At 37.7% G+C, this 27,711-nt stretch overlaps 1 protein-coding gene and 1 pseudogene across 1 annotated transcript in view; both read right to left on the bottom strand.

Moving 5' to 3' along the window:
- The window catches only part of Bclaf3 (BCLAF1 and THRAP3 family member 3), a 55,072-nt gene that overhangs the window by 5,612 nt on the left and 21,749 nt on the right, over nt 1-27,711 (bottom strand). The window contains exons 2-9 of the mRNA XM_045140962.1: nt 26,861-26,926; nt 22,577-23,146; nt 20,804-21,445; nt 13,751-13,923; nt 10,372-10,486; nt 9,601-9,664; nt 7,887-8,002; nt 2,031-2,145 (exon numbers count right to left, since the gene is read on the bottom strand). Coding sequence (XP_044996897.1) covers nt 2,031-2,145; nt 7,887-8,002; nt 9,601-9,664; nt 10,372-10,486; nt 13,751-13,923; nt 20,804-21,445; nt 22,577-23,146; nt 26,861-26,901 — 1,836 coding nt within the window. The 5' untranslated portion in view covers nt 26,902-26,926. The remainder of the gene's footprint in view (nt 1-2,030; nt 2,146-7,886; nt 8,003-9,600; nt 9,665-10,371; nt 10,487-13,750; nt 13,924-20,803; nt 21,446-22,576; nt 23,147-26,860; nt 26,927-27,711) is intronic.
- Nucleotides 17,964-18,063, bottom strand: LOC123456840 (annotated as a pseudogene).

Here is a 27,711-nt window from a genome sequence, read left to right as displayed (position 1 = left end):
AGTAAATATAAATACTAGAATTATTCACAAAAACCAGAAACACTAGTTTATAAGCTACCATTTAAATACCACAAAATAGCTTTTTAATTTACTAATATGGCATCATGTCCAAAATATAAGCCCAAAGTCACATATAAATTGTAAGCCTTTAAAGCTTCTTCTGTTCTGATGGCTCTCCTCAACTCCAAATGGCTTCTGAGTAATGGGGATTTTGTTCTTTATATTCTGAACAAGAAGTATTAATAATAATTAATGGGTTAATATACATTGGAAAACTAGTCCCACCACTTAACACATATGTTTGAAGATTAAGAACCCAAAGCAGTAAGCATGGAATATACATCTACTTTCACATGACCCATTCTAGTTTGTGAAGGGCAGTCTCATTCATGCCTGTGGGATGTGTGAAAATAGTCCACTGTGTGTAACACAATGATTGCCTTTTATAAACTGAACTATAAATCAGGCATTCTGGAAAGGAGAGAAGGAAAGAGAGATAGAGAAAGAAAGAAAAGGACAAAAAAAGGAAGAAATCCATTACTAGCAGGAGTTGATAAAGGCTTCCTACTGCCTACGAAGGACATAAAATCCTCAACACTGTCAGAATGCAAGTATGGTAACACAGACTATAACTGACTAGAGGTTACATTTCTGTCATGGCTTGGTAAGATACAGAAAATAAGAGAAAGAACAATAGGGCTGGAGAGATGGCTTAGTGGTTAAGGTGCTTGCCTGCAAACCCTAAGAACCCATGTTCAACTCTTCAGGTGCATGTTAAGCCAGATGCACAGTGACACAAGTGTGCAAGGTTATATATGCACACAAGGTAGCACAATTGTCTGGAGTTCGATTACAGTGACTGGAGGCCATGGCACACCAATTCTCTCTTGTGCACGCATTAAAAAAAAGCAAGTCTGTTAGGCTTGCCTCAAAAAAAAAATTAAAAAAAGAGGAAGAACAAAAATAGCAATCTATAATCTCAAAGAACCTGAATCCTCTATTGGGAATAGGTAAGATGGAACTCATTCTCCAGACAGTTTCCTATTTCTAAATTTAGTAGTCTTACAACCTTTTACTTTACCATTTCTGTGGAGTGTGGCCAAGGGAGGCTTGTACTGGGTATCTGCTGACATGGCTCCTAATGTCCCCACCAATCATCCTTCCCTTTGAGAGTGGCCAAGACTTAGTAGCTTCATTTTGGAAGTAAAAATATGTTAAAGTACTAAGATGTTCCTTCTGAAATTTGGTTATGAACAGACTCTGTCTTCCACCTTTGAAGCCATTGCTTATAGAAGGTAGGTAGCTATTCTGTGAGCTGTCCTATACTGAAAGTAGACTACACAGGATAACTAAGCAGGGACAGGGACTGCCAGGATAATGAAAATATCCAACCCAGATACTGTGCAGTCTTGTAATCCCAGCACTTGGAAGGTAGTGGCAGGAGGATTGCAAGTTTGAGGCTAGGCTGGGCTTTTACAGTGAGTTCCATATCAGCCTGAGCTACAAAATGAAATCTTGTCTCAGAAAAAAATCCTGCAATTGGATTACAGTGATGGTTACACATCTTTGTGAAATTTACTAAAAAAATTACTATACTGTATACCTACAAGGGTGAACTTTACAGTACATAAATTATATTTTAAAAACATACTAAATAGATGAATTTTCTTGTTTTAAAACTTTAAGTCTCAAGACTTTTTAATTTTTTAAATTTTTTAATGAGAGATAGAGAGAGGAGGGAATTGGCACACCAGAGCCTCCAGCCACTGTAATCAAACTCCAGATGCATGCGATGTCTTGTGTGCATGTGTGGCCTTGTGTGCTCATGTCACCTTGTGCATCTGGCTTACGTGGGACCTAAAGAGTAGAATGTGGGTCCTTAGGCTTTGCAGGCAAGCACCTTAACTGCTAAGCTGCCTCTGCAGCCCTCAAGACTCTTATAACACATTTGAATATAGTTCCATCACTTTGAAAAGTACAGATATATTTAAAGAGAATACACAAAAATGAAAGGAGAACTCGAATCTTACTACATATGGTTTCTGAATGAATTTTCTAAAATCTGATTTTCTAAAATGTGGAGGTTTTTGGAATCCATCAGCATGAAAAGTCTTCACCGTTGAAAAACTGGTACATTGATCATTCCTAACAAAAAAAGAAAGAAAATCATCTTTTATTGCTTTACCACCCATATAAGAAAAAGCAATGACCTTCAGAGATAAAGTAATACAACAGTAATGATCTATCACTAGTAAAATTACAAATGATAGTTACTAAGTGTAACATTTTTCAACAAACATTATTCTGCAATAAGGAAGTCAACAACAGAGGGAAAACAACATTCCTTGTACCAATGTTCTCAATCTGAGGTCCTAGGACAAGCTTCCTGGAGGTTACTGACATATGAAACATGCATTCTCAGAAAGATCATTTCTACTCTAGAGACCTTGGCAGCACAACCCCACCCTTGACTCCTGGTAGGAGCACCAGGTTCATTCATAGAGGTGAGGTATAGGACTGGAACAGGTTCACCTCACAGACAAAACTGAGAGCTCTAATGCTACTAGGCCACAGAGCAAAAGATATGCTCCTATCTGCTGACACTGTGAGTTCCAGAGGCCACACAAGAATTTCCAAGGTCTACCTGCACAGCAGACCCTGGAAGCCTCAATTCCGTAGTCCTTGGGAATTTCTTTGTCATCTCTCATTTCTTCCATAATGCTCTTCTTATCTCTTCTGTAGGCTCTGTTCCCCAGTGAGCCCACTACCCTATTTCAGCCCTTCCCATGCATTCTGTACTGACAAGGAGATAAATCCACATTCATTATTCCCAAGGTCATGCTTGCTCTGCCCCTTGTGACCTGGCTTCCACCAATCACTCTAGCATAAGTACTGACTTTTAGGGATATTTAACTATGTGTGGTTCCTAGCATACACATACAATCTTTCCTGCTTCCACATCTTTGTACATGCAATTCTTGTAATCATTTCCTTCCATTTACATTAACCTCACAATTTGACCCCATTTGTACCTCTTCCATGGAAGACTTTCCTGAACTCCTCTACGGTACAATAGGTACTACCCCTACATATAACATATTGAGTAGTAACACCTATTTCTCTGTTTTTAAGTACTAATGTATCTGTGTGTTTAGTAGAACAAGCTTTGTTTCTCAATGTGGATGGTTCACTTTATGGCCCCAACTTTGACGTTAGAGCCTGACAAGAAATAAGACTTCAAGGTCTTTTGAAACATTAAAAGATGCACTGTTTTATCAAAATGTGATATAACATCAAGTCAAAATAGTAGGGTGTAATATTTATACAGTGAAGACAACCTTAGTAATTAAAATGCACATATATATGCCTAGAAAGAAATGGTAGAAAATGTACTAAATTTTAACAGTGGTCATTTATAACTGGTAAAATTATGAATGCCTTATATTTTGCAGCTTATTATCTTTCCAAATAATTATCATGAGCATATATAGCTACTTCAGTAAAGAAAAACACTTATTTTTAAAAAGTTCCTTTGTAAAAACATGTACCAGATAAGGGAATACAGGCTGAACATCCTTAAATCTAAAATGCAAAATGTTCCAAAATCTGAAACTACCTGAGAATCAACATGCCCCAAATAGAAAATTCTATACCTGATATGTGACAGGTCACAGTTAAAACACATGCAAATTAATGTATAAAATACACACACACACTCAAACACACTGTATGTATGAAACATAAATTAATTTCATTTTTAGCTTGGATCCCATACCAAAAGAAACCTCCTTATATTGCATATATGAAAATATTTCCAAAAAAGTCTTAGTCCCAAGCATTTCAGGTAAGGGATACTCAGCTTCTGGTATGTAGAATATACAAAAAACTCATATACCTCAATAACAAGATTTAATTAGATTTAAAAATGGACAAAGGCTTTGAACATAAATTTCCCCATAGAAAACACAAAGTAGCCAATAAGCATATGAAAAGATGTTCAACACCATTAGTCATTAGGGAAATATAAATAAAAAACATAATGAGATACCATTTTATATCCACTAGAATGGAATGGTTATAATGAAAAATTATAACCTCAATGCTCATAGTAGCATACTTACAGTAGGCAGAGAGAATACAAATGTCCATAAACAGAAAAATACAATGTAGTATATATTTGTACAAATGCCTTTAAATTTTTTTTTTGGTTTGGTTTTTTGAGATAGGGTCTCACTCTAGCCCAGGCTGACCTGGAATTCACTATGGAGTCTCAGGGTGGCCTTGAACTCACAGCAATCCTCCTACCTCCGCCTCCCAAGTGCTGGGATTAAAGGCGTGCGCCACCACGCCCAGCTTAAAATGTATTTTTTTTAAAAAAAGAATAAAATTCCCACATATGATACATGGGTGAACCTTAAAAATACTGTGCTGAGTGTAGTAAGCAAGATTAAAAAAAAAAAAAAGAAAGCTATATGATTACATTTTCCTTTTTTCTACTCTTTTCTTTAGTTCTATAGTCCATGCTCTCTACCCAACAACTATAGTGGTCCTTTTAAAAGTTAAGGGATAGTATTTATGAATCTTCTCTGATTAGAAGCTTAAATGTTTACTAATTTCACTCAATGTAAAATACAGTCTTAACCTTTATGATTTGAACTTATCTACTTTTTTCCTTTCCTACCATACTGCGACCTCACTAGCCTTAATCAAGAACTGTGCTTCTGGCCTGAAGTACTTTGCATTTACTGTTGTTCTCTTTTGAAATATATTTTTTAAGTAACCTTGTGGCTAACTCCTCACTTAATTCATATATTTTTAAAACCACATCACACATTACTCTTTCCTATTAATTTTCCAACTTCAGTCTTTTTTTTTACCTATCTCTCCTGGCATGTATTTTTTTTCTTTATATTAAATTGCAAGTGCCAAGAAGGTAGGAACTTTGGTGTAGTTTTTCAATGCATATCTCCCAATGCTCCTAATAGTAGCCTTAGAACTCTTATTCAGTATAGCTTATACTGCTAAAATAACAAGAATAAAAACTAATGTTTTCCTATAAGCTGCCTAGCTAAAAGTAAAGTCCTGGAATCTTGATGTCTTCTCAAAGTTCATTATTACCTTTTTTTTTTCTGCTTGCATATGTGTGTTACATGTAAAAATGTTTGCTTTTCCTGGATTTTCCTAGAAACTACACTGCATTGACTTAAAAGAGTGACATAAAAATATCAGATCAAGTGATATTCAGACAGGATGGTGAGATGGGAAAAATGAAGGAGACACAGGAAGGGAAAGAAGCTGAGATCAAGTTTTATAAACTAAAACTTGATTTACTTTACTAAATTAAGGCAGCATAAGGATTGATAGTTCTTTATCACCTTTGAAAAAAAAAAAAAACAGAAAACCAAGTAAGAATGTGGATGAACTAATGTTCCTGGTAAAGTGTATAATGAAGAGTCTGGATGTTCCTCAAAAAGTTAAACATACTGAATATGGTGGCATATGCCTTTAATACCAGCAATCGGAAGGCTGGATTAAGAGGATCACTCTGAGTTTGAAGCCACTCTGAAACTACATGGTGAATTCCAGGTCAGCCTGAGCTAAATAAGACCCTACCTCAAAATTTAAAAAAAAAAAAGGTGGTACAAAATTAGAAATACACCCAACATCGACTTCTAGTCTCCATATGCATGTACACAGCTATGAACACACACATACATACCACAAACACATGTAAAAGACTTTGTTAAAACAGAAGTACTAATTCATCATTTCTGCACAGAAATATATAATGAAGAGAAATAAAAAGACATGTCCATACAAGGAGCTGGGAAGATGGCTCAGTGTGGTTCAAGGCACTTGCTTGCAAAGCATGACTGGCCTAGATTCATTTCCCCAGCACTCATGTAAAGCCAGGCTCACAGTGGCACATGTGTCTGGAGCTTGTTTGTAGTTGCAAGAGATCTTGGTGTGCCAATACACACACACAAACATGCAAATAAATAAAATTAAACCAACTTGCATGAATGTTCATATCATTATGAATCACAAAAAGCAGAAACAAGCCAGAAGTCCACCAACTGATAAATGGACAAACAACATATGACACTTCCATACAATGTATTATTAAACAACAAAAGGAATCATGCACGTATGAACTTTTAATATATAGTACATGAAAGAAGCAGTCATAAAAGGCCAAACATTGTATGACTGCATTTACATAAAATGTCAAGAATAGGCAAATCCAAAAGGACAGAAAACAACAGTGGTTGCCAGGGATGGAAGAAGGAGGGAGTCACAGGTAGGTACAGTGTTTTCTTGTGGAGTGATGAAATAGTTGGAACAGTGGTGATGCTTAAACAACTGTGAATATGCTAACAACTGAATTTAATGATTTTTTTATGGTAAGGAATATCATGGTTTTTTAAAAAACCATGCTCCATATGCCATGCCAACTAGACAAAAATAAATAAAACAATCCAACAGATCAAGCAAAAGAAAACTTATAGGAAGACACCTTTGCCTGCTATAACACTGTCCTCAAAGATAATCTTGACCACAAGTATGGGGTTAAGTGTGATTGTCATTCTTATTTCACAGATGAGGAAACAAAACTAGGTACTCTACTTCAAATTATTCATATATAGCTGTGAGTCTAATAGACCCTGAACTCAGGTCTAATTTCAGTGCTCAAGATATCATCATTACCATCTCAAAACAGTCTTTATGGTATCTTATCATTGTAAATATTTATTAGATGTTCTGGGTGAAGAAAAACACTACAGACAGCTTGTAGTTATTGAAGAACAGAGTGATGGCATGTGTTAAGCATATCAATCAGGAAATTAGTGTCTCACTTAGCAAGGATTGAGATTTTTATTGTTTTTAATTGTTTCATGGGACACAATACAGTTTCACTGTATCGTTAATAATATCAAATCTAGTTTTAAACAAGCACTATGTTTTCTCAGTAAGGTTTAGACTTCACTTAAAAGTCAAATATTTAAACAATTTTATACCATGTTTTAAATAAAAACAATTAGCACAGCCCCTTCCAAGTCAAACATTCTTACTTCTGAGAGATTCAAATAGTGTAGTAATTGGTGGCCAAACTAGAGAAATCCCATTCAATTATGCCTCGCAATCATATGGGGTCACGTAATTGCCTTGGGTTTTGCTGGTTGTCAGAACAAAAGACAGATCAGGGCCAATTTAGATGACCAATAGCTCCTTTAAAAAGGCACATACAAAATTTGGAAAGAAAAGTGATCTACTGATAAATGAATTTACCATGCATGGCACAAGTGCTTTTATTGTGCCAGTCACCTCCTATCTACATAAATGCCTGCACATAGTAAGTTGGTTTCACCGTCATTTGATGGAGTCTCTTAAGATTCAAAAAACTGTGTTTAACGTCTGGACAGAGATGAGATTCAAATTAAGGTCTCCTCTGCATTTTCTGTCATACTTGCTTATTTCACAGTTATTCTATAGAGAGTTGCACTGACCACCAACATTTCTATTGTTCAAAATAATTCAGAATTTAGGGGGAAGAAAAGTATTATAGTTTAATCAGCTTCAGCCATAACGTCCATGAAGTTGGTAGTTCTGGTTCCTGCTAGCATTCAAACAGCTGTTACACTCTTCTCTAGAATTATGATGACCTCAAATGGTCACCTACCCCATAATTTTTGTTGCTTAAATCAAGCTTCATATGATCTGATCACTGAGTAACTTTGAAACATTTTAATAGCTTTTACTTAAACATATGAAAACTAAGTTGAAGGATAAAATCCACTATACTAAAAAGAAATTATCACACAAAAAAATGAAAAAATGAGAAAACCAAAAGCTCCCTAATAACATGTTTTTCATCTACTGATTACCTCTCTGTAGCACTAGCTATGTGAAAAATGTGCTCATCTTCATTCTGTAACCGTTCTTTTCTCCTTCTTTCAATGTCATGTCGTAGGTCATTTGGGTCTATTATTTTGACCAGAGTCTGAGGAATTTTGACAGAAGACAAACCATTCACATTATTGTTAGTTGCACAAAGACCATATCTAATCAGAACCTTAATTAAAAATCCTAAGTCAATTATTTTGTACTCATTTTGCTAATAGTAGTATTAAAATGATACTAATATCTTGAGACACAATTGACAATACAGCCAAAAATAATTCCTAACATTTAATCAGAAATCCTACTTCGGGAATTCTATCCCAAAGAAAAAGCTGCCATGCTTAAAAGAATAAAAATGAAAAAAACTTTAACATAAAAAGAATTTAAAGAGCAAAGGAAGATTAAGTAATCTATGGTAAATAGGAAAATAATAATATTAAACTATTAAAACTAGTAAGTGCCATGTTGAAGTGAACATTTCCTGAGTAAAGTTAATTAAAACCTCATCTTCAATCCTAAGAAGTCATGAGAAATTTAGAGTTTTCACATAAAAGAAATGTTATGGGAAAAGGCATACTAAACTGTATATATTATGATAGTAACTATTAAAATGCAACATGTAAGACTGCAAGAAAAGATGATCAAATAATATTTTGTAGTAAATGGTAGACTATAAGTCACTTTTTTAAGTCTTAAAATTCCCTGTAAGTTGACTATAGTACTTTTATGATTAGAAATTTTTTGAAAATGTTACTTGATAAACAACTCTATAATAAAAATTGTAATTATTTCACAAGTAAAAACTATTTATACATTCTATCAGATACAGATTTAAATGTTTTCTCTACAAAATGTGTTATTCTCAGTAGATAACTTCTTTTAGAATTTGACATACTTTTAAAGAAAGAGACATTTTTTCTTAAACGTTATTATATTTATTTATTTATTTATGGTTTTCTGAGGTAGGGTCTCACTCTAACTCAGGCTGACCTTGATTTCACTATAAAGTCTCAGAGTGGCCTTGAACTCATGGTGATCCTCCTGCCTCTGCCTCCCAAGTGATGGGATTAAAGGTGTGCACCACCACCCCTGGCTAAGAGTCTTTTTTTTTTTTTTAAACAACCTGGCTAGTTACGAATCTTCTTGATTTGCAAAGAAATGGGAGATGGAAAGGGAGTAGGGGTGTTGGGTGAGAACCACAGACACCACATGACAATAAAAATATTTAGTATGATTTCCATTATTTTTCTAGTTCATATTCCACAGAATCTCTTGTACATTTCACAATATGAAATGAAATACATTTATTCTGTGTATGATGTAAAATTTATTCTGTATGACTGCTTTGGAAAAATAGGTATGGAAACTATTTTCTGCAAGCTTCACATTGTTAAGATTTGGAATGAATATGAGATAGTGTAAATTTGTAACAATTTTATAAAGCCATTATTCTTAAGGATTACCCATTTTATGGAATATGTTTGTCTTTTGTCAGTACTCTCACTTCAGGATCTGGAGAGATAGCTCAGCAGCTAAGGTGCTTGCCTCACTTCAACTTGGACAAATAACCAGAGTCACTTGGAGAACTTTTGAAACTTCAGATTCCTGGGTATCAAACCTTAACTTCCCACCACTGATCCCTTTTCCTGTAACTATAAAAACAATCACAATCTCTCGCCAAAAGTTGTATTCACTTACCTGATCTGATGCATATACCATAGTTTGTTTACTCTGAAGTTCAGCCAAAGATATATCTATTCTCCTAAAATAATAAAGCCATATTAATTATTTTTTCACCAATGTTTTTATTCTTCTTCTACTACTACTATTGAATGAAATTTGAAATAAAGCAAGTGTGTTGAAAGTTAAAGAAAACTGCTACCACATAAGTTTTCATCTATGTGGCAATCTCCCAGGACATACATACACTGTGAACCACATTACTGGAAAGGTTTAGTGATTCTCTAATCACTAATCTGTAAAACCTGAAACTTTATTCTGGTGATATGCTGCATTCTAATATTGATTCAACTCAGCTCACAAGACAGGGTGCACCACCTGCTCGGACAAATGCCAACAGAAGACATGTTTTCATCTTGTTGCCCTCAGAACAGTCATTTGTGACCACATGAAGCAACCCATGATTTCAACGACTTGACAACTGTCTTTCATTCTTCCAGCGATAACTTCAGTAGGCAACTACTGTAGACACAGTAGAATCAAAGTTAGGTAAATATCTTCAAAGTCCTACACATTTAAACAAAGTTTACTCAATGGCTTCAATGTAATCAATTTCATCGATGTGCACTGGGGTCCAGTAGCTGCTTGAGCTGGTCATGTTTTTATGGAGCAAATGTACACCTTGAATCTGTAAGTCTAGGTGAGCAAACACAGGAAATAGGACCTTTCTAATATTTTTCTGAGGTTTATTCTCATGAGTTGAAAGGGAATACAATAATCATTAACTACCTGTGAATTTCTGGATCTGAATTAAATTGAGTTTCATTTACATCTGCATCATGCATATTTTGCATTTTTGAGAAACGTTCATGGAGAGTCATGCCAGGTGATAGAGAACACTTTGCTGAAAAAGGAAGTAAATAATTTTATCACAATGTAAAACTTTTTAAGATCATATATACATTGATTACAGAAAATTCCCAGTGCCAAGGGTGGGGGATACCTGCCAGTGTGAATTGTTAGGGGCCCCCAAATAATAACAGACTATTTTAAAGGCTCTTGATTACCCACCAGAACTAGACAGTAAGAACCTATTCTGAAGCTACCACATGCTTTTTGGAAGGAGGACAGAGAAATCTAGCTAAAACAAAGCTAGAAGTGTCTCTGCTGACTAGTGATTATAGTGCTGGAAAAGTGTTATTCAAACTAGTCATCAGCAGTCTTAACCAGCAATGGACACTGCAAGCTACACAACTGGCCAAGACAGGCAAGATGTGCCCACTAGTGCAATAGTGGCATGTCTGTTATGGAGTTAACCAATTCTCTCTGGTAGGATCTAAGACCTGCACCATGAGAGGGGATTCATGCACCATGAGAGGGGATTCATGCTCTGTTCTAAAAACCCAGTCAAAAACCTGTGGCTAGAAAAGTTCTAAGTCCAAGGTTTGGCTAAGTGGATGTATTATGCTCACCAAATTGCAATCTAAATAATTATGTTTATGCTCATATTTGGCCAGAGAAGCATCTTTTTGTAGATTATGGTAACTATCAGAGACAATCAAAATTTATCCATGCACTGGGAAGTGACAGTTGACTATTCAGCTCTTAATGATACATCTCTATTACACCTTCTAATGTGGAAGAAGTGGCAGAAAGAATGTAATAACCAAAGGAATAGGAGGAATGCTTTGGAATGCTGTCTTCCAGACAGAGTGACATGTGTATTCATGATCTCAGCAACTGTTGTTACTTGTACAAGATCTACATAATATTGGGCCCATTGATATGTTGTCACAGACATTGTAGAAAGGCAAAAAAATTGACTTTGAAATACAAGAGGGACTAGTTGGAAAGAAGAGATTCAATGAAAAGGGGATAGGGGGACAAAAGAAGAAATGAGAGGGGATTATAATCAAAATATATTATGTACATGCATGAAAATTGTCAGTAAGTTTAATTAATGCCGGGTGTGGTGGCACACATCTTTAATCCCAGCACTCAAGAGACAGAGGCAGGAGGATCACCGTGAGTTGTAGGCCACCATGAGTCTGGGTAGTGAATTCCAGGTCATCCTGGACTAGAGTGAAAAAAAAAAGTTTAAATAAATACAGCATTATATATCAGACCAGAAGGGACCACTAAAATATATCCAATTTGTTCTTTTGAAAATGGGACCTAGCCAGGCCTGGTGGTACACACCTTTAATCCCAACACTCATGAGTTAGAGGTAGGAGAATCATTATGAGTTTGAGGCCACCCTGAGACTACATAGTGAATTCCAGGTCAGCCTGAGCTAGAGTGAGACTTTACCTTGAAAAAACACAAAAAAAAAAGTTAAGAAAAGAAAAATGGGACCTGACGCACATGCACACGAGATGGCACACACATCTAGAGTTTGATTTCAGTGGTTGGAGGCCCTGGCGTGCCAATTCTGTCTGTCTCTCTCTAGCTCAGAGATTAAAAAAAAGAGGAAGAAAATGGGACCTGAACTTGGGTTATCTAACTCACTTGTAGCACTTGTGTGCTTTTTTTTAAACATGAGCAAGGATTAAAAATACTTGACTTATGAATCCAAAGATTTTCTTTTTATATACCATGTTTATTTGTCCAGGAGAAAAAAAATGGCACTCTCAAAATGAGAATCTTTCTTCTCTACAGAAGATCTCACTCTCTCAATGAGGATTGCACAAAGCTCTATAATTTAACATGGGTAAAAAATTAAATTGACAATGTTAAACCATCAAAACAGTTCTAAATGCTAAGTGTTGTGTTTAAGTTAACAGAAAAAGCCTCCCAATGTCATTGCATTTTAACATTACAGACTTTTAGTAGGATAGAGAATACACTTAATCTATCAGAATGCTGTGAACAATGCTGTATGCTAGTTTACTATTCCTATTCTGCGTCAATCTCCTTTATTATTATTTTTAGATATTACCTTTCTTTCTGCAAATAATGGTCCTTTCTTTGGGGAAGAAGAGTTGGAGTGGAGAGGGTAAACTCTCAGACAATCTTCACACTGATTTTTTTTTAATTTGGCTTTTTAGAGGCAGGGTTTCACTCTAACCCAGGCTGGCCTTGAACTCACAGTGATCCTACCTCAGCTCTTCCAGAGTACTGGGATTATAAAAGTATGAACCACTTTGCCCAGCTATTATTTATTTGTTGTGGTGGTGGGGATCAAACCCAGGGCCTTGTACAAGCTAGGAAATGAACTCTAAGATTGAATTACACCTCTACTCCCTAGCTATTTTATTATTTGTGTTTGTGTGTTACACATGTGCAACAGGGCACAAGTGAAAATCATAGGATAGATAACCTCAGGGTTATCTGTTCTCTCCTTCCACATTCTTTTAAAAAAAATTTTTTTGTTATTTTTATATATTTATTTATTTATTTATTTGAGAGTGACAGAGAAAGAGGCAGAGAGAGAGAATGGGCACGCCAGGGCCTCCAGGCACTGCAAACAAACTCTGGACACGTGCGCCTGCTTGTGCATCTGGCTAACATGGGTCTTGGGGAATTGAGCCTTGAACCGGGGTCCTTAGGCTTCACAGGCAAGCGCTTAACCGCTAAGCCATCTCTCCACCCCATCATTCGACATTCTTTTGAGGCAGGGTCTCTCTTGTTTTGCCTCTGGGAAACTGAGAGTAGCTGGCCCAGAAGCTCCAGGATTCTCCTGGTCCCATCTCATGCTGTGCTTCCTCTACTGTTGTATGCATGTTGGAATGTCAGACTTCCCTCTGGCTTTAAGTGAGCACTGAGAATTGAATGTAGGTCACAAACCTATTGAAAATATCTATGAGGAATAATTAAGGCTGCATGAATGACTGGTATTATCGCCAACAAATTTCCTAATTCATATCTATTTAAAATGGAATACTAATCACTATTAAACATCACAAGTATTTACCTATATTTTGTAAAAATTCAGTATATTAGTTTTATGCTATATTTAATGTATGTATAAAAATACACCAACCCAGCTGGGCATGGTGGCACACGGCTTTAATCCCAGCACTTGGGAGGCAGAGGTAGGAGGATCACCATGAGTTCGAGGCCACCCTGAGACTACATAATTAATTCCAGGTCAGCCTGAGCCAGAGTGAGACCCTACCTTGAAAAACAAAACAACAACAAAACAACAACAAAAAATATATATACCAACCTTTCATTTTATGAATTATTGTTATGATTTCCTGAGCAAATTCTTCTATAGTTTTGTTTTCAGTATTCTGAGTTGAGTCAAGATGTTCAAACACTGAATGATGAAAGTTCTCACTTTTCATGCCAACCAAATCATGAGACATCTGTCTCTCTGTGGAATAGCTAGAGGCAGCCCTAGAATAATTTACAAATGTTTAGCTCAAATAGAAACTATTTTACTAAAGAATGTATTAAAAATTAAGATAGTCATAAAGACATCTGTCCTACCTTATAATTTAGACACTAATTTATAAGCTATGAAACTTATAAATAGTAGAACAAAACTGTAGATGTGTCCTTAGTGCTTTTCAAAGCAAAAGTCAGTATTTGCCACAAAATTCTGAATGAGAGAATTTTTACCTCAAAAAGCCTGCAAGTCATTAAAGATACTTAATATATAAGAAACAAGCAGATTATGTTCTAAATGGCCAAAACATTTTATCCAGGAATATATTATTTTGAAATTCTACTATACTATAAAAGTTGTTGTTAAGCATAAGAACTTCTGTGACTTCACAAAAATGCTCTGTTTAGAACATTATTTTAAAATTGAATTCTGCTAAGAAATTATTCACCAAGTTATCCATAACCTCTCAGAAAACAATTTTAGATTAAACTTGACAGACTTGCAACCATGCTAGAGCTCCTGAGGTGAAATCAGATGGCAGCTAAAACGGAGGACAACCAAAAATCTAAAAGATAGCTGATTCCCCAATGAGCCACCCCTCATACATCAGCTAGGGTAAGCCTAACAATCTGTGGCAGGGTGATGGCAATAGACACTGAGGATACTCAAAAAAAGTACTGAAGCAAAAATCCAGAAGCTGCTGAAAGTTCAACACTAAAGTAAACTTAAAACACACCTACCAAGGCTCAGGAAGTTTTTCTACGAGGGGGCAGGAAGATTGTAAGAGCCACAAAGTAGGAGGGAATATCCAAAGGCATTGCCCCCACCCTCACAATGACTGACTGCTACTCTCACTACTCATAACCTACAACCCCACAAGAAAACAATTTTAGTTGTTAATAGTTATAGTCACTGACATCAATTACAGTATTCACATTAAATGTCCCCTTAAAGATATGCTACTGTGTATTATATAATCCCAGCAATTTTGTCCCATAATTCCCTCTAAATCTTTACAAACTTTGTAAAATTTCTTGGCTTATAGGTTCTACTGTCATGATTGGGCTACATAGACAACAGTTATCAAGAGCTTACTAAGCAACAAACAAAGGAGCTTAGAGCATACCAACATCATCATATTTAACAGTTCCAAACCCTACGGGGAAAGTGCAATGAAACTGACACAGTAGGTATCTTGGTTGCTTTTAAAAAAAAATCCCAAAGGTTAATCATTCCATTAATAGTCTTCTAAGTTCCATATTCCAAAAAATACTATTTTTGGCTTAAAACTACTTGTAAATTCTTTGTTTGGAGGTAGTTTATACACTATAAAAAGAATGTCTTATTTTATATTTTTATTGTCTTTTAGACCCAAAATAGTAACTCAGCTTGTAACCATAGTACCTCTATATTTGACTCTAAAATCTTTTAAGCTCTTCCCCAAAATCAAATTCATTGTCTGAAGACATGACACTTGTAACTGTTGGGGTTTTTCATGTGTATGCTACAGGCTTTGAAGATAGATCCAAAAGAGAGCCTGTAAATATACATTTAATAGAGCAGAATCACAAAAATGAAGTCAGGGCTGGAGAGGTGTTTCACTAAAGGTGCTTTCTTGCAAATTCTGATGGCCCAGGTTTGATTCCCTAGTTTGCAAAGTGTCAGGAATTAGTCTGTAGTGGCAGGAGGCCCTGGTACATCCATTCTCTGATTCTTTCTCAAATAAAAAATTTTATAAATGATAACTCAGCATGTAACAAAAAGCAATTGGATAGATATTTTGAGGCATATGTGCATACATGCGCCTATTCACTTTTAAAGTCACTTAACCATATATCCAAAACCATTCCAGGGTTCTCAAGAGTTAAAAAAAAATTCCTAACAAAATATTTTTAATAAAACTTATCAGAAAGACTTCCATCTGACTTTCCATGTTCCATGCTCTCAGAACAGCCTGTTGGAGACAATAAAGGTAGAAAGACAGAAAAGTGATTATGCAGCAGAGGCTGATGGCACTGCTGATTCATCAGGACTTTCATGAAAGGGCTCATTTCCCTACTTTCTCATTTGCTCCAAGCGTCCCATTGTGTATGCCTGATAACCAGCTAAGAGATACTGAATTGCAAATACTCTTGTTTAAGGGGTTTAATGTTCCAAAAACTAGCCATAGAGAAACCAAATATATAGCTTTATAGCTTGAGGGCTGGAGATACAGTTTAGTGGTAAAGCACTTGCCTGAGTGAGGTCTCAGGTTGTTTCCAGCTCTACAGAGATGCATTTAACTTATAAAACATTTTATAGGGCTGGAGAGATGGGTCAACGGATAAGGAGCTTTCCTGCAAAGCCTAAAGACCCTGGTTCAATTCCTTAGTATCCATGTAATGCCAGATGCACAAGGTGGGCCATGCGCCTGGAGTTCATTTGCAATGGCTAGAGGCCCTAGAGAACCCATTCTCTCTATCTGCTCCCCTCTGAAGTAAATAAAATAAAAGCATTTTATAGATAAAAATAAGATGAATAAATTGATCTATCCATAGGGAAAATCAACTGATAAGGATTTTTGCTGCCTCAGTTTCTCCCAAGAAATCCCTTGAGTAAGTTTCCAGTTTTTTACTGAGTTAGGTAATTATTAAAATTTACTTGTGACTTGAAATAACTCAAGTGTTAAAGGTCCTTGCTCCACAAACCTTCCAAACAGAGTTGAGATTGCAGCACCCCCATAAAGCCAGACACAAAGTGGAAACATGTCTATAATTCCAACGTGCCTATGGTATAGCGGGAAGGATAGCCAGGTGAATCCTGAAGTGAGTGAGGCCAGCTAGACTGGCCTTCCTGGTAGCAAAAACAAGACAGACCCTGTTGCAGAAAAAAAATGATGGAAAGACCAACACCCCAAGGTCGTCCTCTGATTTCCACTTGTGTGTCATGGTACAAGTGCATCCACCCACAAATTTATTTCCTTCCACCCTCTCTCCTTCCCTCCTTCCTTCAGTTTGCATGTGCAGGTGTGTGTACCCCAAGAGCACAAGTACAGAGGCCAGAGGCAAACATTGGGTGCCCTTCTCTACCCCAGTACTGGGGGTGAGAGTGTAGGAAAATCATTATAGCTTGCCAGTTATAACCTAAAAATCAACAAACAAACAACAACAACAAAAAAAAAAACCCAATAGCAGTTCCAGGTTCACTGAGAAAACCTGTGTCACTTGCCTGTGAAGCCTATGGGCCCAGGTTTGATTCTCCAGGACCCACATAAGCCACATGCATTAGGAGTTCATTTGCAGTGGCTGGTGGCCCCACTTGCCCATTCTTTCTACCACCCTCTCAAATAATGAAATAGTAAATAAATAAAATAAAGAACAGGAATGCTAGGGAACATTCTTTGTATTTCTTATTTTGACAATTTATATGGGGGACATGCCTGGTTAGCTCAGCACCCATCAAGTATCTCTAAGTGCCTCCAATCTGGGGCAACAGGATAGGCTTTACCCCCTCTCACTTCCCTCATGATGGGAGCTCTCTGTACTTCTTCCTCTTTTATTGCCTTAATATTCCCCCCCCTTGCAAATAAATAAATAAAATTTAAAGTGGGTATGAGTGGACTGGAGAGATTGCTCAATGGTTAAGGTGTTTGCCTGCAAAGCCTAATGACCTGGGTTAGATTCCCCAGCACCCATGTAAAGACAAATGCACAAAATGGTGTATGTGTCTGGAGTTCATTTGCAGTAGCTAGAGGCCCTGGCACACCCATTCTCTTTGCTCCCTATCTCTGCTTACAAATAAAGAGATTAATAGCAGACTCCTGTAATCCCAGCATCTGGGAGGTAGAGGCAGGTGAATCAGGTGTTCAACATTGTCAGTTATGTAAGATGCTATATTATCCTCCTCAAAAAAAATTATGTGATAATTTATTTTTCTTTCAAGGTAGGCAAGCTGACCTTGAACTTGAACTCACTGTGAAGTCTCAGGCTGGCACTGAACTCACAGAAATCCCCCCATCTCTGCCTCCAGAATGATGGGATTAAAGGTGTGTGTCACCACATCCAGTTTCATCTATGCAATAAATTTTTGCGTGTCATCCTTGCGCAGGGGCCATGCTAATCTTCTCTGTATCGTTCCAATTTTAGTATATGTGCTGCTGAAGCGAGCACTATGCAATAAATTTTAACAGGGGAAAAATGCCTTCGTCTTCAGGGTCTCTCAGTCTGGCCTTGAACTCACTATGTAGCTGAGGCTATCCTTGAACTTCCTTACCTCTACTTCCCCTTCCAAGTGCTATGACTATAGGCCTGTGCCACCACCGGTCCTGGCTAAACTCTCTAAATTTTAACTCAAAAAATAAACCTTTTGGGGCCGGAGAGGTGCTTAGCAGTTAAGGCGCTTGCCTGCAAAGCCAAAGGACTTCAGTTTGATTCCCCAGGACCCACATAAGACAGATGGACAAGGTGGCACATGCATTTGGCATGCCCGTTCTCTCTCTCTCTTTTTCTCTCTGCCTATTTCTCTCACTCAAATAAATTAAAATGTTTTTAAAAAATTAAAAAAAAACTTTTACTGCATACTTATTTTAGTCCTTTCTAGCAAAGAAAAATGTATCTAATTCAGGTTAATACTTGAAGACAATTCTATTAAGGGTATTAGCTACCTTTTTGTTGTATGGATATTTCATCAGTCCAAAAATAATTAAATCCAACCTATAAAACTCTTCTAAAACTCATTCATTAATAAATAAGTACAATCAGAGAAGGATTTTTTTTTTGACTAGGACACTTAGATGCATATATTTATGACCTTTTGAGTTTCCAACTTGAGCTAGCTTACCGCTGTAGACAAATTGATGGCCCCTGATCATGGGAGGTCACCATATTGATGCTATACTTAGTGCAGACTCCTGATAGGCATAATAAACTGTAGCCCAAAACTCCTAGACTTAAGCAATCCTCCTGAGTAGCTGGGACTATTAAGGCATGTGCCCCTGTGCCCAGCAATGCATATATTTATTTGTTCAGTTACTTACTTTTTATGACTTTGACTAGAGAGGATTTCTAGTTTAGGCTTTTTGTTACACAAGCCATCCTACTAACCCTGGTCATATATACCTTTCAGGCCTGAGTAATATGTAAAAAGGTTTCCCTAAAGTATAGTTTAGAAAATCAAAATGGTAGTAAAACAGCTTCAATTGTAGGAAAGAGACACATGAAGACTAAATTGACAGTATCTTTTAAAACAAATATTTTGGGGGGGCAGATATAATGGGTATTCCAGGGCCCCTAGCTACTACAAACGAACTCTAGATGCATGCACCACCATATGCATCTGGGTTACGTGGGTAGTGGGAAATCAAACCTGGGTCCTTAGGATTCACAGGCAACTGCCTTAACTACTAAGCCATCTCTCCAGTCCAAATATACAGTATCTTTTCTTTTTAATTTATTTTTTAATTAGTTTTCTATTCAGCAAATACAGGCAGTTTGGTATCATTATTAGGCTCATCCATGACCTACCCCCTCCCCATTGGGCCCTCCTTGTTGAGGTATATGGGTCGTGCCTTGTGGAGTTAGCCCACAGTTATTGGTTTGATAAATGTCTCTGCATATCCTGACCCAACATGTGGTTCTGACATTCTTTCCGTTGCCTCTTCCACAAAAATTTCCCTGAGCCATGTTGGGTTCATTTTTGGTCTGCTTCAGTGATGAGGTGTTGGGGGACACTGAGGCTCTGGCTCTCTCATTTGGTAGGAGTTGATTTTTCTCTGTGTTCCAAATATACAGTATTTTGAATGAGGTTTATTAAAATAAAATCCTTCAAAATTGGTATTTCTAATATTCCTTTTAAATTCTACAACTTATTTATTTTAAACACAAAAATATGCATGTCTATTTGAAAATATTTTATGCAACAGCAATAAATGGAAGAAAACTATGAAAGATTGTTATGTTTAACTTTAAGGAAAAAAATGTTTTCTGAAAAAAGGTAGACAGGTTTAACCAACCTCTGCAACTGTCATACTTTATTTCTTTGTTGTTCTTTTTTGTCTAAGACAGGATATTCTGTAGCTCAAGCTGGCCTGGTACTCAATAAATGGCCCAGGGTAGCTTTAAACTTATAGCAGTCCTCTGCTTCAACTTCCTAAGTGCTGAAGTTCTACAGAAATAAGCCACATACCTGTCCTCATCACATTTTCATTCACATACTACTATGATTAATATATTACGGTAATTAAAGGACATAGCTGGCATAGATAACTGGAACTATAAATCTATAAATGGAAGCAGAATTCATAAAGGAACAAAGCATATGGTCTTGCTTTACAATTCACACTACATAATATAGTCTATTATATACATAATAGTCTGGTGTTTGGAGCTGGAGAGATGGTTTAGCAGTTAAGGCACTTGCCTGTGAAGCCTAAGGACCCAGGTTCCATTCCCCAGTCACTACCCATGTGAAAAGCCACATACACAAGGTGATGCATGTGTCAAGTTCATTTGCAGTGACTGGTCAACCTGGGTGCACCCATTCTTTCTCTTTCTCTCATTGCACATAAATAAAAGTAATTAAAAAAATACATGCTGAACTCTGCCTAGCCTATATCCCTAGATAAGGAAAATGTTGCAATATAAAAACACATGATTTCATGAAGAACTCCTCAGGATACTCATCAACCAAGAATCACTTGGAGCTATGATATGGAAACTAGCAGACATGAAATCACCTCCTATTACTAATTGTAGAGGTCGGTCTTATTACAGGATTTATTTGGAGAGAAGGAGGTATCTGGGTAATCCCTCTGCTCCTCAATGTACTATTAACCAACATTACAAATTCTATTTTGGAAGCTGCAAATAGAGATGGAATAAATATCTATTAAGCATATATATATCAAGTTACCTGATTGCATCTACTGTTTTCTTCACAGCTAGTTGAATTGTAAGGGATTTATTCCCAACTGATGAGTTGTTGCCATCAGAAAGGCTTTGGCTTGTGTCAGATTGGTTACTGGAAGAGTTGCTCTCTTTTCTGCCATCCTCTTGATTCATTTTCCTCTTCCATCTGTCATTATAGGGCCTCAAATCACCATTTTTATTTGAATTAGTATAGGTAACACAGTCTTTCTTAGATGGCTTAAAAGACTCTCTGATTTGCTCATTTTCAGTCTCCCTCCCTCTTCCAGCAGTAAAACAATTTAACTTATTTACAAGGCCCTTTTGAGAACTATATTTTCTGTCTTCTTCCAAGTACTTCCGAGTTCTCCCATCAGGGAAGTCTTGGTCACCATCTGAGAGCTTATGATGTTTGTGTCGATAGTCATAGGAGACTTTAGTTGCTGTACTGGTTGCTGGGTATTCCCCTTCAGCACATCGGTGATTTTGCAGTCTACAACTCCGCTGATCCTTCCTCTCTTGGTAAAGTAGAGATGGCTCAAGCTTCCATTTTGGGATCCTAACTGGCTCTCTTTTTTCATATCTTGCCATGTTTGTAGGTCTTTTTGATGTATATTGGTATTTTCTGAAATCATGATTCTCAGGATATCTGTGTTGACAGAAATAAATTTACATTTGCACCACAGAAGAAAGAAGAATTTGCATGTACAGAATGTTGAATAGCATGGCTTTAAATGCAACATGTACTAACAAGATAACCTACAGTATTTCAAGCCAATTCATAAGGCATAAGGTAATTAAAAAGAAATATTCTAGGGCTGGAAAAATGGCTTAGCAGTGGCATGCCTGTGAAGCCTAAGGACCCAGGTTTGACTCCCCAGAACCCACGTGAGCCAGATGCACACGGTGGCTCATGTGTCTGGAGTTTGTTTGCAGTAGTTAGAGGCCCTGGCATGTCCAATCTCTGTCTCACTCTGCTTGCAAATAAAATAAACAAAAATATTTTGAAAAATTAAAAAAGACAAAAAATTCTAGCCACTTGGAGTTGGGGGTGCACACCTTTAATCTCAATACTCAGGAGGCTGAGGTTAACAGGTAGGAGGGTTATTACAGAGTGAGTTCCAGGCCAGCCTTGCTAAAGTGAGATTCTGCTTCTGAGAGACAGAGAAAAGGGGGTGTAGGGAGAGGGAGGATGAATGCATGTATGTGTGTGTGTGTGTGCGTGTATGTGTATTTTAGCTATCTTCTGGACATGAAATGGCCATTGCATTTATGATTTTATAAAGATTGTCATTACATGCATATTAGGTCCATCAACATTTCATCATGGGTGATAGAGGAAAAAGATATCAAAATAGTAGGACTAGGTGGAAAGGAGGGATTTAGTGGAAGGAGGACAAGGGAAATGGTATAGAAGGTAATGGGAGATTATGATAAAAACATAAAAGTTAAAAAAGAAATATTGTACTAGTTCCACAGTACTAGCAGAACATGTTAGAATACATTTTATCAGTTCAAATAAAAAAAGTTTTTTGAGCCGGGCGTGGTGGTGCACGCCTTTAATCCCAGCACTCGGGAGCAGAGGTAGGAGGATAGCCGTTGAGTACAAGGCCACCCTGAGACTACACAGTTAACTCCAGGTCAGCCTGGGCCAGAGCAAGAGCCTACCTCGAAAAACAAAAACAAAAAGTTTTTCAAGGTGGTTATCTTCAACCATAAAATAAACACTTTTTCACTTAAGGCCTTATGCCAAATTACCAAATTTAATGTTTTCTTATACCTCTTCTGAAAAGAGCTTCTTGTGTCCAAGTCTTCTGAGCTTCTTCTAGGTAACTGGGAGTGTATTTCTTCTTGTATCCCCTGGTGTCTCAACTCATCTTCATGCCACTTGCCTTCAAATCTAAAGGAATTTGCTGGTGACCTCGGAGGTGGTTTCCCTTCTCTCTCTCTTTCTCTAACTCTATGGTCATCAAGAATATACCTTCCTTGCATTTGGGGAGGGTAACAATCCCTCTCATGCTCTAGGTAGGGTCGACTTTCTGAGTATGTGGGCATATACTGAGATCTTCTGTTAACAGCCTCTCTTCCAGCTAAATATACCTGGTGAGGCTGATGTGGATAAAACTTGTCTAAAGAGTTTCCTGTGTTTGGGGAAGGTGACCTTTTTTCATAAAATCGGTAGTATAAATTTCCATGAAGAGGAATTCTTGATTTACTCTGTCCTTGTTTCTCACTGCCCATTCTCCAAGCAATGGGTCTTTTTTGATCTTTTCTATATTCACAGCTAAAATGTCCATAAGAATGTCTTTCCTCATAGTATTCAAAATTTCTAGATTGAGGTGATAAAGACCTATGTAAACAAACAGAAAAGTTAAATCCACTTTAAGAAAATAAACTAAGTTTGTCTTAATATGATCTACCTAACATAGTTGCTTTTCTTAGAATTGTACTGTTTTCCCACTAAAAGTAAATTCATCAATTGCTATATGTACATTCTGAATTGTACACTTGGGAAGTCTGATGGTGGTTCTGCCCTATTTGACAATCATTCTCTTACCATCCAAACTAATGTATTTGGGCTGGAAACATAGCTCAATGGTTAAAGGCATTGGCTTCCAAACTAATGTATTCAATGTATATATCAAAATGTGCTGAATATACCTATTGAAGAAGTACCAGATTAGGTATCCAGCAGGATCTAATAGGGAAGACTCCTGATAGGAAAGCACTAGCAAAAGGAGATACAGTAATTTCAAAGGGCCAACCAGCAAAAGTTTTTGTCAGGCTCAACAGCCAAGAAAAAAAGTGAAAGTAAAAATACCCTGTAACCCAAGCTACTCTGAATTCTTTTTTTTGGGGGGGGGGGATTGAGGTAGGGTCTCACTCTACCTCAGGCTGACCTGGAATTAACTATGTAGTCTCAGGGTAGCCTTGAACTCACAGCAATCCTCCTAGTTCTGCCTCCCGGGTGCTGAGGATTGAAGGCATATGCCATCACACCCAGCTGGTCTCAAACGTATAGTAACCCTCTTGTCTCTGCCTCATGTACTGGGAATACAAATGGACACCATCATATCCAGTCATCCATAAGTATAAATGGCATAGATGCGAACTCTCCCCTTACACATAAATGGAAAGATGTGCTGTTGAAACAGACCTTATAACTGGTTAAAGAGTGCTTTAATGCACATATAATGTTCTCTGGGGAAGAGTAAACAACCCCTTTGGCACTGGCAACATGAAGGCTTGTATTTCCATTGAGGAAGGCTCCTATATCCCGGGAACACAATGTGAGCTGCCACGCCTTAAAGTTAAGTGAGGAGTATATACTGAAACATGATATTTGGTTTTTACATCTGAGGACCTTTTCCCTATCTGAACTGTCTAATTTCTCATCTCCTTCCTGAGTGTTTATAATCTTTTCTATCAATAAGAAGGCTACCCTTGTGGGCTGGAGAAATGTCTTACCAGTTATTTGCCTGCGAAGCCTAAGGACCCTGGTTCGATTCCCCAGTACCCATGTAAGCCAAATGCACAAAGTGGCACATACATCTGAAGTTCTTTTGCAGTGGCTAGAGGCCCTGGCACGCCCACCTTCATATTCATTCTCTCTGTCTCTTTCTCTCAAATAATTTTTAAACAGAAAGCAACCCTTGCAATTTTTCTATCACCTGCTCTAAGAAGTAGTTAGAGCAACAACCATAAGTGAATCTCTTTCCTTTCAATGACAAATCTGTGTTTACATACAAGAAAGGAAGTAGATCTATCTTCTTCAGGTACCTACAGGGACATTTAAACTGGACTTGACAACATTGCCTTCTAGAGTCCCCAAGCTCCACATACTGACAAGACTTTAACTCATCAGAAGCAGAAACTCCATCACCCAGCTAGCTCTAACTCATCATAGGAGGGGAAATAACTAGACTAGATGAAACACTCAAGATCTATCTTTAATCATCACTTCACATTAAAAATAGCTTTAATATTGTTTTATCTTATCTTTTATTGTACAGCACCCATCTTCTAGACAAAGCTGCTGATAGAATGGTTGCTATCATTTCTAGTTCTAAAGAGACAAGTCTTCTGGAAGAATTCTTCGACCATCACTAGAGTTAAGCATGCCTTGTGAGTGGAGGAACTGACAATTTTTGTTTCAAGGCAAACAGTTTTGGAAACAAATAGGGTCTTCCTCAGGGATAAAGGGTAGATTTGTTTGCTGTCCAGGATAAGAAGATAATGTTTACTACAAGGTGAAGGCTTAGAGAATTTGCATGCAGTTTTTCATAAGGCACTCAAATTCCTCAGCTATGTCACAATTCCATTGCTTTGCATCATCCACCTAGACAGCCACTCTCCAAATACTGGCACTCAGGGTACCAAAAGGATAGGGAGAATGGCAGGAACATGAGCTCAACCTGCTTGCTATACCACAGATAACAGAGGCCTTTCTGATCCAGGAATGCCTTGTCACAAGCTAATGTGTTAGCTTTTGTTTATGTTTTTCAAGGTAGGGACTCACTCTAGCCCAAGCTGACCTGGAATTCACTATATAGTCTCTGAGTGGCCTCGAACTCACAGAGATCCTCCTACCTCTGCCTCCCAAGTGCTGGGATTAAAGGTGTGCACCACTGCACCCAGCATGCATGCATGCATGCATGCATGCATGCATCCATCCACCCATCCATCCATCTTTCCTTCCTTCCTTCCTTCCTTCCTTCCTTCCTTCCTTCCTTCCTTCCTTCTTTCTTTCTTTCTTTCTTTTTTTCTTTCTTTCTTTCTTTCGCTTCTCCTCACTACAACTTGGTCTTGTAAATTGTAAGTAAAAAATAGGGGCTGGAGTGAGTGATGGCTTAGTGGTTAAAAAGCTTGCCTGTGGGGCTGGAGAGATGGCTTAGCGGTTAAGCGCTTGCCTGTGAAGCCTAAGGACCCTGGTTCAAGGCTTGGTTCCCCAGGTCCCACGTTAGCCAGATGCACAAGGGGGCGCACGCATCTGGAGTTCATTTGCAGAGGCTGGAAGCCCTGGCGCTCCCATTCTCTCTCTCTCCCTCTATCTGTCTTTCCCTCTATGGCTGTTGCTCTCAAATAAATAAATAAAAAGTAAACAAAAAAAAAAAGCTTGCCTGTGAAGCCTAAGGACCCAGGATCAATTTCCCAGTACCCACATAAGCCAGATGCACACAAAGTGGCACATGCATTTGGAATTCCTTTACAGTTGCCGGAGGCCCTGGCACACCCATTCTCTCTACCTGCCTCTCTGCATTTCAAATAAAGAAATGAGATATAAAAAAGAATTGACTCATGAGTCATTGCATTATCAGCATTAGCAGGCATAGTGGCCAAATTACACAACAAAAAGAAACTTGGTCTGCCATCTGTGTATTTTTTTTTTTTCTGCTTGTAAACCATACCAGTTATGTTTACAGTTTTGTGCCTGTTATCTTCTACTAGCTTGACAAGAACACTTTCTTTGGCCTCTGTGCCTTGAATATTCTACTCATCCTAAATGATTGCTTAAAATTATTTCTTTAAAAATTTTCATAGTATTCCCCCCTTTCCCTTCCACAAAGCAGTGCCCTACTGTTGTATGGCAAAAAGTCCTCCGCATTGAAAGTAGTGAACAACTACTGCTAGCTTTATCAAAAGCAGCTGGGACAACTCATGAAAGAAGGTGTGAGCGGCTCATCAGAGTCCCCACCTGAAATCTCAGGTGCCCCCTGTGCCAGTTATATACAATAATGCATGAGGTCTTGTGGCCTGAAAGGGGGGAGAGGTACAAGGATCACTGTGAGTTCTAGGGCAGCCTGGGCTACAGAATGAGCTACAGTTCAGCCTAAGCTAGAGAGAGAGACTGCCTCAAAATATGTAAAACAAATAAAACCTTCTCATACACATTTCTTAGTCCCCCTGGTTGTGATTACTGCATTTCTTTTTATTATAAAGTAATTCCAACTGTCTGCCCCAATTAAAGAAAGCTTTTGGCTCCTAAAATCTACAAACACTACCTGTAGCATGTCAAAGCATCTACTATGAACAATCAAGTCCTATGAACATATTAAAAACTCACCTGTGTTTCCACCTGGGGGATCGAGATCGCGACCGTGCCATCCTTTGACATGAGCCTCTCTCTACACTGTAAAGAAACACAGCATTAGTGGTGAAGACCACCAGGAGAAATTTACTTAATTCTTCTGTGTGTCTGTTTCCCAAATTATAAAAGTGATGTGAATAATATCTATCTTAAAAGAATGTTGTCAGAACACAATGAATTAAATCAGGGATCAGCAAGTATTTTCTGTAAAGGGCTACACTGGAACTCAATCAGGCTTTATAGACCTGATAAGGTCTGTATCAAGTCTGTTCCTCCTGGGTTTGTTAATATTTTATTTATTATTTTATTTGAGAGAGAGAGAGAGGGAGGGAGAATGAATAGGCATGTCAGGGCCTCTAGCTACACTACGCAAATGAACACCAGACACATGCACCACCATGTGCATCTGGCTTACATGGGTGCTGAGGAATCAAACCTAGGTCCTTAGGCTTTGCAGGCAAGTGCCTTAACCACTAAGCCATATCTCCAGGCCCCTCCTGGTTTTTAATAATCTCTTATAAATGTAAAAACATAGATTGGGTGGGGGGCTGGGGAGATAGATCAGCAGTTAAAGGCCCTTGCTTGCAAAGCCTACCAACCTGAGTTCAGTACCCACGTAAACCCAGATGCACAAAGCAGAGTATGCCTCTGGAGTTTATTTTTAAATGTATATTTATTTATTTATTTGAGAGAAAAGGAGAGAGAATGGGCAAGCCCAAGACTCCAGCCACTACAAATGAACTCCAGATGCATGTGCCACCTAGTGCATCTGGCTAACATGGGACCTGGGAAATTGAACCTGGGTCCTTTGGCTTTGCAGGCAAATG

This window comes from Jaculus jaculus, chromosome X (assembly GCF_020740685.1).
Source record: "Jaculus jaculus isolate mJacJac1 chromosome X, mJacJac1.mat.Y.cur, whole genome shotgun sequence".
NCBI lineage: Eukaryota > Metazoa > Chordata > Mammalia > Rodentia > Dipodidae > Jaculus > Jaculus jaculus.
The sequence above is the reverse complement of the archived record's forward strand: the minus strand, read 5'-3'. Positions and strand labels throughout refer to the sequence as shown.